Source organism: Lepidochelys kempii, chromosome 20 (assembly GCF_965140285.1).
Source record: "Lepidochelys kempii isolate rLepKem1 chromosome 20, rLepKem1.hap1, whole genome shotgun sequence".
NCBI classification, from domain to species: domain Eukaryota; kingdom Metazoa; phylum Chordata; order Testudines; family Cheloniidae; genus Lepidochelys; species Lepidochelys kempii.
Window position 1 is genome coordinate 14,192,809 of NC_136399.1, and position 15,341 is coordinate 14,208,149.

The 15,341-nt window shown below is 55.8% G+C and overlaps 1 protein-coding gene across 4 annotated transcripts in view; it reads right to left on the minus strand.

Moving 5' to 3' along the window:
• The window catches only part of HDAC7 (histone deacetylase 7), a 240,554-nt gene that overhangs the window by 19,605 nt on the left and 205,608 nt on the right, over positions 1 to 15,341 (minus strand). For 3 of the 4 annotated variants that reach the window (XM_073318375.1, XM_078849469.1, XM_073318373.1), the window contains 9 exons: positions 13,839 to 13,950; positions 12,412 to 12,527; positions 11,973 to 12,095; positions 10,949 to 11,058; positions 10,321 to 10,437; positions 9,794 to 9,992; positions 8,333 to 8,541; positions 3,252 to 3,461; positions 1,577 to 1,805 (listed from right to left, as the gene is read on the minus strand). In XM_073318375.1, the coding sequence (XP_073174476.1) occupies positions 1,577 to 1,805; positions 3,252 to 3,461; positions 8,333 to 8,541; positions 9,794 to 9,992; positions 10,321 to 10,437; positions 10,949 to 11,058; positions 11,973 to 12,095; positions 12,412 to 12,527; positions 13,839 to 13,950 (1,425 nt within the window). The remainder of the gene's footprint in view (positions 1 to 1,576; positions 1,806 to 3,251; positions 3,462 to 8,332; positions 8,542 to 9,793; positions 9,993 to 10,320; positions 10,438 to 10,948; positions 11,059 to 11,972; positions 12,096 to 12,411; positions 12,528 to 13,838; positions 13,951 to 15,341) is intronic. The other variant, XM_078849470.1, reaches the window with a different exon arrangement.

Below are 15,341 nucleotides of genomic sequence, written 5' to 3' on the forward strand. Positions count from 1 at the left end.
GCATGGGTACGGCAGCATCCCAGCTGGCCATCGGGTGAGGCACTGGGCCTCTTTGCTGGAGGGCATGGGCTGGACACACCCAGGGGGTGAATGACACAATGGGGACGCCAGGCTGGGCAGGCTGGGATCCTGAGGGCTCAGTCCTGGCTCTTCACGCTCCCTTGCAAGAGCTTGGGCTCTGAAAGGCGTTGTGGCCCCATGCTCCTTTGAGCCCCACCAGTTCCTCCAGTGTCTGCTTGCCTCCTCTCCCACCCTGGGGCTCAGGAACATACTGAGAGGGAAAAATGCCAAGAGACCCACCCCTGGCAGGCTGGGGGAGGTGGCCGCGCAGTAAGGACAGTGTCTTCCCATGGACACAAGCTACACCTGCCACCCCCAGCCTATGTAAACTTTTAGAGAGGGGGCGATAAACACAGCAGGAGACTGGCCTGGCACGGGCCAGCTCCCCAGGCTCTGTTGCCGTCAGGGCAGTTTAGGGCTGGCACTGTGTGGGCAGAGACATGCAGGGTTTATCCGGCTTTCCTAGGGACAGAGTATGCCTGGTGCAGTGAGGCTGAGTGGTGTGGTGCTTAGAGCAGGGGAATGGGAGTCAGGACTCCTGGATTTTAGTCCTGACTTTGACCTTCATGTGACCTTGGGTAAATCCCCTCCCTCTCTGCGCCTCAGTTCACCTTGTACGTCATCTGCTGCTGTGGGGTTAATTGTCATGTGAGGAAGTGGGAAGATGTGATACTTTTGAATCCTGTGTGCCTCAGTTTCCCCTATATGCTGCATTGTTACCCAGTGGGGTGGAAAAGAACTGTTTGCTCTCAGCACAGGCAAAGGGACAAAGATGTGAGTGTCCTCTAGCTGTCTGGGCCTTAGGCCCCATATCAATGGAGCAACCAAGAAGACAATGGCAAATCTTGTCACCAGGACATTGCCACCTGACAACCAACAACCGCAGATTGCCCCACCTCTCTGCAGGAAGCTGAGCAGCATTTCCCCAGCATGAGATCAAAGAACTAGCAGTGTATGGAGTAGGGGATAAGAGCTGGCTGCTGGAAGGAGTCAGGGCTCTCACCTGGAGTCGGACAAAAGAGGTCAGATGGTGGGACAGACAGAGCTTGAACCAACGGGTTCACTACAGCTTGGCTGGGCTCTGGGCTAATCAGAATGGACCATGCTTTACCCTTCACTTTTCTATGTTACCCTAAGGACTTCCTGTGCTGTGTTCCAGTTAATAAATAAACCTTCCCACTTTGACAATGCTGTCTGAGTGTCACTGCTAATGGTGTGAGGTGCATTAGGCCCTAACGAGTGCACAAGTCTCCGTCAGGATCTGTCTCAGTTGTACTCACTGAACGGAGCTCACAGTGTGAAGCAAGAGTGTTGCAGGCCCAAACGTCCATTCTAAGGAGGCAGTGAAGACGCGTAGCTTGCGCTGGAGGAAGAGCAAGACCCGTAGGGAGTCTGGCACTGAAGGGGTTCCTCCTAGAAACAGTTCCAAAGCTAGGGCCATAGCACCGATCCTGTGGATCCGTGACATACCTGCAGCCCTCCTGGAGCGCTCCCTGCTGGAGGCAGCCCACATTACCTGTTGTGAAGTGCGGTTTGATTGGTGGCTCTTGCACCGGCAGGGAGAGTGTCTTGGTGGGTGCGTCCTGGGCAGGAAGGGCGATGGTAGCAGTGGCAGGAGATGACTGGGCCCTGGAGAGAGGTCGGTGCCCTCCATGTGTGACAGGGACCATCAGGGAGTCGGCTGGTGGCTGCCGCTTGAGGAGCGAGTGCTGCAGGCGCTGGTGATGCTCCCACAGGTAGGCCTGCTGGGGAGAGGGTGTGGCAGATGAGTGTGGCGCCCTGGGCCAGGGATGGTTTGGGGGATTCTGTAGAGGGCCCAGGTGGCACATGCCGCTCTCTAGGCCGGGGAAGACCCTGCCTGTCAGTGAGCTGAGCGCAGAGCCTGTGCTAACACCCCCCAGGGCCAGTCTGTGTAGCAGCAAGTGGGGCCAGCGGCCCCCCACAGCATCTCAGCAGCTCTTCAATGCCAGGCCTGACAGCAGGTGTGGAGGAGGGGAATTTCTGCACTGAACATCAGGATCTACTCACTATGCAATGGGCCTGTTCTCTCTGGGCTGTTCCCAACCCAGCCTAGGGAGTGGAAACCCTAGTCCAGAGCTTCCACAACAGACCAAGGCACTGCTGCCTGGGCCTTGGCCAAGTCACAGTGTCTGATGCCCTCTTGTGGCTCTGCATGGCATTACCCCACCCACTGAGGTTAGGGGAAAGGGAGTACAACACGTCTGTGGCAGGGAGCCCAGAGTGCCCAGTCTCCTGCACACATGTTGCTTTGGCAGTACAGTAGGGGACCCCTGAACTCTTGGTGGCCTGTGGAGGAGCTCGCCTGGCCTAGTAAAAGTGCTGCAAACCCTGGGGTGGCAGGGGTGTAAAGGTTCTTTATTGTGGCATAGGTGACCCTGTATGGAAAGGGGAATAAGCCACCCCAGTACAGGCCCCTTTCATACAGAAATGACACACAAGGAGACTCTGCTAAACAAATGTTAGGGCTGCAAAACTCAGAAATGCCAGAATTCAGGCTGCCCGTGCGACCCTCATCCAGCCCTGACACAGGGGCCTTCGCTAGAGTCGTTAACGACACCATCGCAGAGCAGGTTTCCAGAGCCCCTGGCCCTGCAGTGCCCACTGTGGGCACTGCTCACAGAAGGAGCAGCCAGCCAGCGCTTGGTTTTCTCCTCACTGTGTGCCCAAGCCTTGTTTCCTGCACACTGTTCCGAGCCTTCTCTGGAAACACACGGGTTTGTGATGGGGGTGTTGGGCAGCCTTAGCTCCTGCTGTGTCCTTCTGGCCTTAACATCTAGGAATCCGCAGCAGAGCCCCTGCACCCAGATGGGGGCGCGGAGCAACAGGAGCAGGCTGGAGCTGCTGGCTGAGGGGCAGTGAGGTGGGCCCAGTCATGCCCTCTTCACTACCTTCCCCTCCTCTCATGGGAGGGCGTTTGCCCAGCAGGGCTTTGTGCCCTCCAGAATAGAGGAGCTGGCAGCCCGCCAGCAATGCAGGCGGGGGTGATGAGTCCTGATGGCTCCACGCAGGCTCCTCCCCTCTCCACCTCGGGCATGGGTTTAGAGAGGACATTGATGCCACTGGGTTGGCTGAGCAGCCACACTCCCCATGGCCAGTGAAGTGAGGGCTGCTCCAGGCTGGTGCTGTGCCCAGCACTCCTGGTGCTCTGATCCCTGCCAGCCCTTAGGTACCTGCTGCAAGACGAGCTCCTCCTGTGGCTGCATCAGCTTTGGGCTCCGTTCAGGCTCCTTTGTGCTGACCCCTGGCCGCGTGAGCTCCACTCGGCCCCTAGGCTGGTCACCGCGCTCACTCACTCCCTCTGGGAGCCCCTCCTTGGCCTCCATGTCCTCCGAGGAGGGGATCTGCCGCAGACGAGACTTCTCACTGGACTTGGTCATGAGCTGCAGGGGGATGGGTCAAAATCACTTTGGGGAAGAAAGCTACCAGAGGCTCCCCTGGGATAGACCCCCAGGATCTGATCTGGATATGGGCAGAGACCTCTTTAATCTATTTAATGAAATAAATACTAGTGGGAATTGTGTGATGATGAGAGACGTTAACTTCCCAGACATAGGTTGGAGGACAAGTGCTACCAATAACAGCAGGGCCCAGACTTTCCTGGACGTGATAGCCGACAGATTTCTTCATCCAACAGTTGCTGAGCAAACAAGAGGTGACGCCATTTTAGATTTGGCATTGGTGAGTAGTGAGGGGAATAGAAGAGCTGGTTGCAGGAGACAGCTGTGGTTTGTGTGATCAAGAGCTAATTCACTTTAAACTAAATGGAAAGATAAACAAAATTAGGGCTGAAACTAAGGGCCTTGATTTGAAAAGCGCAAACTTTAAAAAATGAAGGGAATTAGTTAGGGAAGTGGGGTGGACTGAAGAACTCGAGGATCTGAATGTGGAGGAGGCCTGGAATACTTTAAATCAAAGTTCAAAAGTTCTCTGAAGCCTGCATCCCGAGGACAGGGGGAAAAGATTGTGGGGAAGGGTTGCAGACCAAGCTGGATGTCCAAGTACCTGAAACAGCTGATTAAGAGAAAGCAGAAAGCCTACAAGGAATGGAAGGTGGGAAGGATCAGCGAGGAAAGCAACCTCTTGGAGGGCAGAAAGCGTAGGGGGAAAGTGAAAACTGCCGAAAGTCAAGCAGAGCTGGACTTTGGAAAGGAAATTAAAACCAACAGTAAAAGGTTCTGTAGCCAAATAAATAAAAAGAAAACAAGGAAAGAAGAAGTGGAGCTGCTAAGCATGTAGATGGGCTGGAGATTAAAAATAATCTAGGCATGGCCCAAGGCCTAAACGAATATTTTGTCTCCAATTTTAATAAGGGTAACGAGGAGCTTAGGGGCAGTGACAGGGTGGCTAATGGGAACGACAATATGGAAATAGAAATGACCACATCCAAGGTGGAAGTCCAATTTAAACAACTTAATGGAACTAAATCGATGTGTCCAGATAAACTCTATCAAAGAATATTAAAGTAACTAGCACATGAAATTGCAAGCCCAATAGCAAGGATTTTTAAAGGATCTATAAACTCAGGGGTTGTACCCTATGACTGGAAAATTGCTAATATAGTTCCTATTTTTAAGAAAGAAAAAAGTGATCCAGGAAATTACAGGCCTGTTAGTTTCACCTCTCCAGCAACCACACACCACACAACAAAACCACTAACCCAGGAACCTATCCTTGCAACAAAGCCTGATGCCAACTCTCTCCACATATTTATTCAAGTGACACCATCATAGGACCTAATCACATTTGCCATGCCATCAGGGATGCACTTGTTCACCTGCACATCTACCAATGTGATATATGCCATCATGTGCCAGCAATGCCCCTCTGCCATGTACATTGGCCAAACTGGACAGTCTCTATGCAAAAGAATAAATGGTCATAAATCTGACATCAGGAATCATAACATTCAAAAACCGGTAGGAGAACACTGGCCACTCAGTAACAGATTTAAAGGTGGCAATTTTGCAACAGAAAAGCTTCAAAAACAGACTCCAACGAGAAACTGCTGAGCTTAATTTAATATGCAAACTAGATACCATTAACTTGAGTTTGAATAGAGACTGGGAGTGGCTGGGTCATTACACATATTGACTCTACTTCCCCATGTTAAGTATCCTCACACCTTCTTGTCAACTGTCTAAATGGACCATCTTGATTATCACTACAAAAGTTTTTTTCTCCTGCTGATCATATCTCATCTTAACTAATTAGCATCTTACTCCACCTTTTCATGTTCTCTGTATGTATGTATATATATATATATCTTCTTACTATATGTTCCATTCTATGCATCCGATGAAGTGATGTCGTGAAGCTCACGACAGCTTATGCTCAAATAAATTTGTTAGTCTCTAAATTTGTTAGTCTCTAAGTCCCTGTTCTTCTTGCGGATACAGACTAACATGGCTGCTACTCTGAAAAAAGATCTGGATGACCTTGAAAACTGGAGTAACAGAAATGGAATAAAATTTAATAGTGCAAAGTCATGCATTTAGGGACTAACAACAAGAATTTTTGTTATAAACTGGGGAAGTATCAGTTGGAAGCGACAAAGGAGGAGAAAGACCTGGGCATATTGGTGGATCACAGGACGACTATGAGCCACCAATGTGATGAGGCTGTGAAAAAGGCTAATGCAGTCCTAGGATGCATCAGGTGAGGTATTTCCAGTAGATACAGGGAAGTGCTAGTACCATTATACAAGGCACTGGTGAGACCCTAAGTTCCCTGTAAGCTGCACAATTGAGCAGCAGCCTATTTAGCACTGCACAGGTGCTCAGGGAACCCGCTCTGGTTCCCTGTGCTGTACCCGCTCCCTGCTGCGGCCGGGGTGCCCCTCCCCCAGCCCCAACGCAACCTGTGACCCGGACCTGCTGGGGCAGTGTGACTGGAGCGACCCCAGCTGCGACTGGTGTGGCCCAGGAGTGGCCATGGCAGCGCAGCCCAACCCCAGAGCAGCCCAGACCCAGGAGTGGCCTTCCCCCAGCCCCAGGGCTGGGGGAGGGGCGCCTATCCTGCAGTCCCAGCCCCACAGCCCACGTGCTGCTGCGGGGAGAGAGAGCTGGGAGGAATCCTCTCTCCCCGCCATAGCCACGGAGCACCCTCCTGCACCCCAAACCCCTCATCCCTGGCCCCACCCCAGAGCCCGCACCCCAACCCTCTGCCCCAGCCCTAAGCCCCCTCCCACACTCTGATCCCCTCGGCCTCACCCCCACCACATGAATTTTGTGAATGAATGAAAAAATGAAAAAAATCATTCCACAAATGGGTGGGAAAAATTAGAGGGAACACTGGTGAGACCTCATCTGGAATACTATGTGTAGTTCTGGTCTCCCATGTTTAAGAAAGATTAATTCAAACTAGAACAAGTGCAGAGAAGGGCTACAAGGATGATTCGAGGAATGGAAAATCTATCTTGTGAGAGGAGACTCAAAGGGCTTGGCTTGTTCAGCATAATCAAATGATGGCTGAGTGGAGAGATTGCTCTTTATAAATACATCAGAGGGATAAATACCGGGGGGGAGGGGGGGAGAAGTTATTAGAGTGTTAATGGCTATAAATTGGCCATCAACAAGTTTAGGTTTGAAATGTGATGAAGGTTTTCAACCATCAGAGGAGGGAAGTTCTGGAACAGCCTCCCAAGGGGAGCAGTGAGGGCAAAAAAACAAATTGAAAACAAAACAAAGAAGACTGAACATGAGAAGTTTCTGGAGGGGATGGGATAATGAGACTGTCTATAATGGCATGTGCCTGATATGCGACTGCTAGCAGCAAATATCCCCAATGGCCAGTGATGGGACCCTAGATGGGGAGGGCTCTGAGTTACTACAGAGACTTCTCTCCCAGGTGTTTGGCTGCTGGGTCTTGCCCACATGCTGAGGGTCCAACTGATTGTCATATTTGGGGTTTTCCCTGGGTCAGATTGGCAGAGGGGGGTTTTCACCTTCCACTGCAGCATGGGGAACCCCAGTGGTGGGGGAGCTCTGTATGACAGGGTGAGGCGGGAGCTGTGCGGGGATGGGAAAACCCAGATGGGAGGAGCTCTGTGTGACGGGGTGAGTGGGGAGCTGTGCGGGGGTTGGGAACGCCAGGTGGGGGCACCTGTGTTCAGAGGTTGATGTGAGGAACTCTGTGATGGGGTGGGGGGTGATGTGAGGCACTCTGTGGGGTGGCGTGAGATACCCCTCCCTGCATGCCATCTGGGGTAATGGGGGAAGCTCTGTGCAGGGTTGGTGATGAGGGAGAGTGTTGCGTGGGTGGGCTGAGTGTACCCTGGATGGTGATGGGGGGGAGCTCTCTGCAGGGGTGATGGGAGCACTGTGGCATGGGGGTACACCAGACATGGGGAGCTCTGTGTGGGGATGATGGGGGAGCATTGTGGCATGCAGATTGAGGGTTGTGATCGTTCCCCTCTATTCGACATTGGTGAGGCCTCATCTGGAGTACTGTGTCCCTTTTTGGGCCCCACACTACAAGAAGGATGTGGAAAAATTGGAAAACATCCAGCGGAGGGCAACAAAAATTATTAGGGGACTGGAACACATGACTTATGAGGAGAGGCTGAGGGAACTGGAATTGTTTAGTCTGCGGAAGAGAAGAAGGAGGGGAGGATTTGCTAGCTGCTTTCAACTACCTGAAAGGGGGTTCCAAAGAGGATGGATCTGACTGTTCTCAATGGTAGCAGATGACAGAACGAGGAGTAATGGTCTCAACTTGCAGTGGGGAAGGTTTAGGTTGGATATTAGGAAAATCTTTTTCACTAGGAGGGTGGTGAAGCACTAGAATGGGTTGCCTAGGGAGGTGGTGGAATCTCCTTCCTTTGAAGTTTTTAAGGTCAGGCTTGACAAAGCCCTGGCTGGGATGATTTAGTTGGGGATTGGTCCTGCTTTGAGCAGGGGGTTGGACTCGATGACCTCCTGAGGTCCCTTCCAACCCTGATATTCTGTGATTCTATACAGGTACCGCAGATGCAGGGGCTCCAACACTGCTTAGCTGGCAGCTGTACTGGCAGCAGCAGACGCCAGGGAGCTCACTCGCTTTCCTGGGACTGAGGGAGGGCAAAGCAACTGCTTGTGTCTGCGGGCAGTGCCGCCACCCAGTGCCCTGGCCTGGCAGCTTGGGTGCTGAGTGCCACATGGGCCTTACTCCGCCATGCACCTGAAGTGCCCTCAATCCCCAGGTGCTGCCCAGCATGGCGCCCTCCTGCCCTGGCAGTGGTGTTCCCCAGCCTGCATGCCCGTTAGCCTCTTACCTTTCCCAAGTGTGTCTGCTGCTTGAGTCTCTCCAGGAATTGGGCATGGTGCTGCTGGTACGCCAGCTGCTGCTGGATGGCCTTGGGGTTGGGGGGCAGGGGCTCAGAGCGGGTCCGCCCCAGTGGTTTGTGGTGGCCTGCCAGCGACAGCCGGTCGGTGGGGATGAGTGAGTGGGCGAAGTGGAACGGGACCGTCCCCAGGCCTGGCACTGCGGGGAGAGAGACTGGTGAAGCAGGGTTGGAGCTGGGTGCAGCACCAGGTGCTCAGGAATGGCAGCCAGAGCATCTCAAGTAGCCTGGGCTTGGGGTTGGCATTATCAACCCCTAACCTGGCCTGTGACCCCTGGCCTGCCCTGTGCTGCAGCTCAGGCCCCACCACTGCCCTTTGGGGCTCCGTGCAGCCCCACAGACAGAAATCATTGTGTCTGCTGGGGCTCACCCCCTCCCATTTCACTTATTTATACAGCCCTTACAGACGATTTGGGGGGCCCCGGTACAGTTGTTCCCCTTTCTCCCATCTCGTCAGCTCTGGGGCTTCCTGCTGGGCCCACTACAGCTCTGAGAACCCATGCTCCAGGGGCACCATAGGCAAGCACTTCCCAAGGACAGACTGGCTAATGCCCAGCACCTGCTGCTGCATGGTTCTCAATGGGGGCTGAGGGGGAAACCTCCATGGTGTTCCCTGGGGGAGGGGAATCTCCCTGGGACTCACTGGGGGAGGGGGCGGGAGGTGAGCTCCATGTTCTCACAGAGCGTGGCGGGGCGGGCCTTGACCTGTAGGCTAGCTGGAAATCCAGCCAGGTGCCAGCCCCAAGTGCAGCATGTGTCAGGCCGGGAGGTAAGTAGCAGAGGGCATTCGCATTACGGCTGGCCACAGCTCCCACCCTTCTCGCCCCCCCTGCCCTGCCATTGTGCAGCCTGCGGTGGCTAGGGGAGTGCTCTGGCTGCCCCTCACCCGCTCTGCCCTCTCTGCTTCACACTTGGAGCAGGAGGGGTGGGTGAGCCTGGAGAGGGAAGCCCAGAGGGAAGCGGTAGAGGAACACTCACCCCCCTCCCTCATGACAAGTCAGCGCTGCCCTTGGCTGCAGTTTGAGAGCTGAGTAAATCCCAGCAGGGTTCGGAGCTGAGCTATGCAGAGGTGTCTGCCTGAGTGTGCCGGCTGCTTGACAGCCAGCAGCTTCCCAAGGCATCTCCATGAGTGTTAACTCTGAAACCTAACAATGTGGAATCCCATAGCAGCATTAGCTACCTTTCTGCTCACATGCCAGCTGGTCAGAAGGGAGATTGTTAAGCATAGACCAGTTCTCAGGGATGCCAGGGGGTCTCATACAGCACTGCAGAAAATCTGCTGAGATCCTAGAGCCCCTTTCAGGTACATGCCAGCAGGGCTCTGAGCTGCACTTGGTGCTGGGACTGCAGCCTCAGCCCCAGGACCCTTGGTCAAGTGGGAGCAATACGTACTTGCCACAAGTGGTGCGTGGGTGACCGAGGACTCAAGAATAATGACAGGCTGAAGCCGAGGGGACAGAGGCCCTCCAGGCTCATGCTGCTCCAAGCCAGCTGGTATGAACATGGATGAGTGGGTGCCCGAGAGGACAGGCCCATTCAGCACTGGCACCCGGTGTGCCAAGCCAGAGAGGGAGCGGCGGTCTGCGTCGCCCTGCAGAGAGAACAGGGAGTCCATCAGCAGCCTACCAAGGCGGGGGTAGAGGAGCGGATTGTGATGCCTAGGAGGGGACCTAGGGCCTGACAGAGGCACTGGCAGAGTCTAGAGGAAAGGGATCCCCCTGGCTCTGTGTCCCAAGGTGGGAGGGGGGGGACGGGGGGACTGTGGGTCTGCAAATCCATGAAGTGCTGCGTCATCCAGGACTGCTGCTCAATGACCTGCGCGTGCTGCGATCCTGGCCTTCAGAAGGGGGGTTGGGCTCTCTCTGCCCTGCATGAGCCCTCAGCAGGGTTCCGGAGTCCCTTATGACCCGGCTACCTACCCGGGCACTGGTAGTAGCTGGCAGTCCCAGCGAGATGGCTGGAAGGGAGGCCGTGCTCTGCAGGGCTAACTGGGCCAGCGAGCTCTCCTGCATCATCAGGCGCTGGGCGAGTGGCGCCTGCACCAAACACAACAGGTTAGTCTCCAGGCATGGCACAGCTGTGTGGGGCAGCAGGAGCTACATGACCAGGGCCAGCAAAGGGTGGCAGCAAGGACCCAAGCAGGGAAGACAGCACTACCAACCAGAAGGCATCAGGGGGACACAGTGCAAGACAGGGAGCAGTAGGGGGACCTTGAGGGCATCAGGGCAGCAGTGGGGTGGCTGGTGACTAGCCAGGGGGAAATAGGGTTGGGTGGGGTGCCACCAGCTACTGGGGGGAAGGGAGGGTAGCAGGGCCCAGAAAGCTGGGACTAATTCTTAGCTGCTAGTTTTCAAGGAAGTGGGAATTCTGGAGGGGAAGTTGCCTGGTCCTGGCTCCAGGCCCCGGGGCCCATGAGAGATCTGGGGACAGAACTGCGGAGTTCATTAGCCCATGCTGCTCCCCAGGGACAGTTTGCCTCAGTGACCCCACCCAAGGCAGCATGTCCTGAGCTCCTGGCTCCCTTCAACAGGCCTGCAGGCTTCGTACCTCGTGGGCCATGCTGGGCCCAGCGGGGGGGACTCCATGTTCCGCTGGGAGGCTGTCGTTGGGGGAGCTGCAGCCAGACACAGGGGTGCTGCTACTGCTGGGGGACGAGTCTGCATAGGGAAGAGAAGTCAGATAGGAGAGTGGCAGGATGAAGGGACTCAAGGGCACAAGGTGGCCTGGCACCTTCACCGCTGCATGCACATTGCTTTCTCTGTACCCTTTCTCCCATCAGGTACCCCAGCTTCCTTTCACAGGGACACAACCTGTGTACAGCTTTCCCTCACGGCTACATCACCCCTCCCAGCTACACCAGGCCGCTGCTGCCCTCCTGGCTCCTGCACAGTGCCCTTGCCCTGCCCTTGCCAGCCGGGTGACACTCAATTCCATCTGGACTTAGCGCTCTCCCTGACCAGCTGCCTGAGCCCAGGTGGGCAGGCAAGGACAGCTCATGCCCTGAAAGCACATACTCCTGGCAGTGCACCAGCCAGAGGCAGGGACTGTACCTGGTTATGCATCCAGCCCCGAGACAGGGCAGTGTGCGCAATCTTGGGGCAGTCCCTGGAGTCTGCCATCATCTACCCAGCTGTGCTAGTGGGAAGAGTGCCCGCCCCCAGGTCAAATGCCACACATGGGTATGTCCTGCTTCTCCCAGCAGGGGTCAAGCACTCATGGCCAGGGAACTGGGCAGGTATCGTTTGCTGGGACTGCTTTGGGCCCATTAATCCCTCAAGTCTCTGACAGGTCAGAGAAACAGCCCTGCGCAGCTCCAGCATTGCTCTCCCCACTGGCTGGGTCTGGCCCTGCATGGCTATTAGCACATCACACCTGGCCTGAGGCTGCCTTAAAAGAGCATTGCTGCCATGGGGTAGCACCATCCCTGTGCACTGAGCGCCCTTGAAGCTCCATTGGCATGTGCGACCCCCTGCACGGAGCCTCGGGTGCGGGGCTTATGCGGGGTCCTAGTGTGCAGCAGCTGCTTTCCCTGGAGCCCCAAGTTCCTACTGTTGCCCCAAGAGACCCTCACCAATGGCCTCTGCTGGCCTCCTCTTCAGGGAAGGGGGTGCACTCTCCTTGCGGGTCAGTGGGTTCTTACGCCGGTCCACCGACTTCTTGGGCTTGTATCGCACCTTCAGGTTGGGCTCAGATGCTGTGGGCAGACAAGGCTGTTTGTCAGTGGTCTCCCTGCGCTATGGCATCGATACAGTGCTGCCGCACTGGCCTGTTGGGCTCAGGCATGACCCTTGGGGCTGTCGCAAAGTCACCTTCAGACCTGCACACCCCTGCGCCAGCCCAACCTCCTCCCACTCCCGAGCCAGTGCCAGTCTCACCTCCCTGCCAGGACACAGGCCCTGCTGTGTGTGGAAGCGAAGGCCAGGAGGAAGGCAGGCTGGGAAGGTGGGCTGAGTCCACCCTGCGGTCGCACCTGCGTGCATGGGCACGAAGCCAGCATGGCATGGCCTTACCTGTTTTCCGCAGAGGAAAGTGCTCCGGAGGGTCTATGGAACTGTTGGGGACTTGTGGCAGGAAGGGGCTGAGCACAGGAGGGGCAGGGCCTTCAGTATCCAGGGGCTCCAGTGATCTGCAGGGAAGTAGCAGCAAGGTTAGAGACCGGCCCTTGGCTCCAGCGGCCCTTGGCTCCAGCGGCCCTTGGCTCCAGGATTTTTCTCAGCCCTACAGCACTGGCATTCCCCCGGAAAAGCCTGGTACAGCCTGGCCCCACCATGCCACCAAGTTTGCCCGCAGCTTCTTGGCACTGGGGTTGTTCCTGGTCCTCAAAATCCCACCAGCCCAACAAAGGGCATCCCCACCCCTGGTGCTGGAACAGCCCCCAAACACCCTTATCCCAGAGCAGCCTCTGCCCCGATGTTGGGACAGCCCCCAGACACCCTCAGTCCAGCGCAGCCCCTACCCGATGCTGGGACAGCCCCCAGATACCCTCGATCCAGCGCAGCCCCAGCCCCTGGTGCTGGGACAGCCCGCAAACATCCTCGGTCCAGAGCAGTCTCCAACCCTGGTGCTGGGACAGCTCTCAGACACCCTTGGCCCAGCGCACTTCCTGCCCCTGATGCTGGGACGCCCTTGGCTCAAATTCCCTTGGTCCAGTGCAGCTCCCACCCCTAGTACTGGGTTTTCCTCAGCCTGGACTGTCCCGCCGGGAAAGGAGCACATGTGCATCACTCTGCCCAAAGTTTTCCCCCACAGTCTGTATGGGAAGTGCCTCTCCCCACTGTGTGGATCCAAGGCTTGGACACTCCAGAGGTGCTACAGTTAGACCTCTGCACAGATACAGCATTTAGATACACATCCGAGCCATGATCTGGAAAAATGGCCCGGGGCTCTAAAGCGGCGATCCGCGGATTTGCAGGGCTCTAGCTACAGTCCCAGAGATGGCCTGTCCAGGTGTGAGCAGTGGGCCCAACTTTTGGGTGCCTGCCAGGTCCCCATGAAGAGCAGATAAAACCAGGTCTGGCCACTAGAGGGAGCACCCTGGTTGCCGCAAACCACAGAAAAATCCAGCTCCGAGGGGCTGCCAGAGCTGTAGAGTCCTAAGGAACCTAGGTGAACAGAGCGTCCCCCACAGGATCCCCACAGGATCACTGCACCCACGGCTGTGCTCCACAGACACAGCTGCTGTGAGAGCCCCTGCCCCACAGACAGATGCAGGCCTTCCCCCACCAGCAGCCCCATCAGGAGACAAGCTCTCTCCACTGAAAGCCCAGTATCTCTGCCTCACCTGTATGGCCTGGGGGCGTGTCTTGGGGATGCTCAGGTGTCTCTCTCTCTCATCTATATGGCGGCAGGAGGTGTGGGGGGGATGCTCAGGTGTCTCGATCTCACCTGTACGGCATGGGAGGGGAGGGGGTTGGGGGTGCTTAGTTGACTCTCTCACCTGTAGGGCATGGTGGGGCCACTGGGGTTGCTGGTCCTTTCCAAAGCTGCCTGTTGTTTCTTCAGGATGACTTCGGCCAGCTTCTGTTTCACCACTGTACTCGCCACAGCACCTGCAGGGAGAAGGGGAATGAGCATCCTGGGTTGGGAACTGATAAGAGCCTCCTATAGGGCTCCCAGAACGACATGGGCGGCCTCCCCATGACTTTCTGTCCTGGGGCACCTGCAGGCCTGTAGCACAGACCTGAGTGGCCAATGCCCAGGGCACAATGACTTGGCTCCACAGGCCTAAGAGCTGGGTCCCTCTAGCACATCCCTACCAAGCCTTGCTCAGATGCTATTAGATTCTCAGTCAATCCCCCACCTCCATCAGCCCCTACTGCTCTGTACTGCCCACTCGGGCAGCCAGCTGTGGACCCTTGGCCCAGGATGGAAACCTTCTGCCACCCCTTGTGCTACATAATCCCCAGGTCTCATCGCTTACTCTGAGAAAGGCCCCTGAGGCTCCATCGTCTCCTTCTTGCTTTCCATTATTACTGCATTAGTGCTTTGCCTAGAGGCCCCACTATGCCAGGAGCTGCCTTGCCACAGAGTTACTGAGACTGGGGCCCTTTTGTGCAAGGTGCTGTGCATGCATGCGACAATATCTGAGATCGGGGCCTCACTGTGCTGGGCATGGGCACACGCACACATAGAGTACCTGGATCAGTACTCCTCCAAAGTGTCCAAGAATGCCACCCAGAGGCACTCTGCCCAGAGACATGAATGGACAAGTGCACAAAATTGAGCCCCCACTCTCAGTTGCAGATCCCGTCCAACCCTGTCCTCCTTGACTGATATATGGCCAACATGGCCAACGCCAGGAGGAGGTTGATGAGATGGTCCTACAACCTTGTGGGGCCGCAGATAGGGAGTGCAAGGAAAAGTGCAGCCAGAACCTCAACAAGAGGTTTTGGAGGAGGCGGAAAAGGGACTGCGGCCTGGTGCACTGTAAATATGCATGCGCCAGGGACTCCCTCTCGCCACAAGAAGAACAAATGTCAGGGGAGTCCGAAAACCACATAACTCTCCTGTGCTCACAGCTCCACGAAGCAGCCATTAATTTATATCCCCAGCAGACTGTGGCACAAAGGTGGAATACAGGCTGGCTCACTGGGGCTCCTTGCTCTCCAGAGATGGCAGCAGGTCCCACCACTTTGTATCGGGGCGGGTCACGAGGGTGAGGAAATGAACAATGTGGGGCACAAACTGCTCCCATGATGTGTCTCAGAAACAGACTGGCTGGATACTACTAAGTCAGTTCATATGGGCAGTTTAAAGCAGCCAGGGGGGCTCACAGGGCCAGGGCCTGACCTCAAGCTCCAGAAGGCCAGGCAAACGGGCAGGCAAGGAACACCCTGCTTCAGGACTTGCTCGAGAAAAGCTATAGAGGCTGGGGGCTGGGCAGCCTTTACCTCCTGGCGTTCATGGCAGGGGACATGAAAGGTGGGCAACCTCATTCACT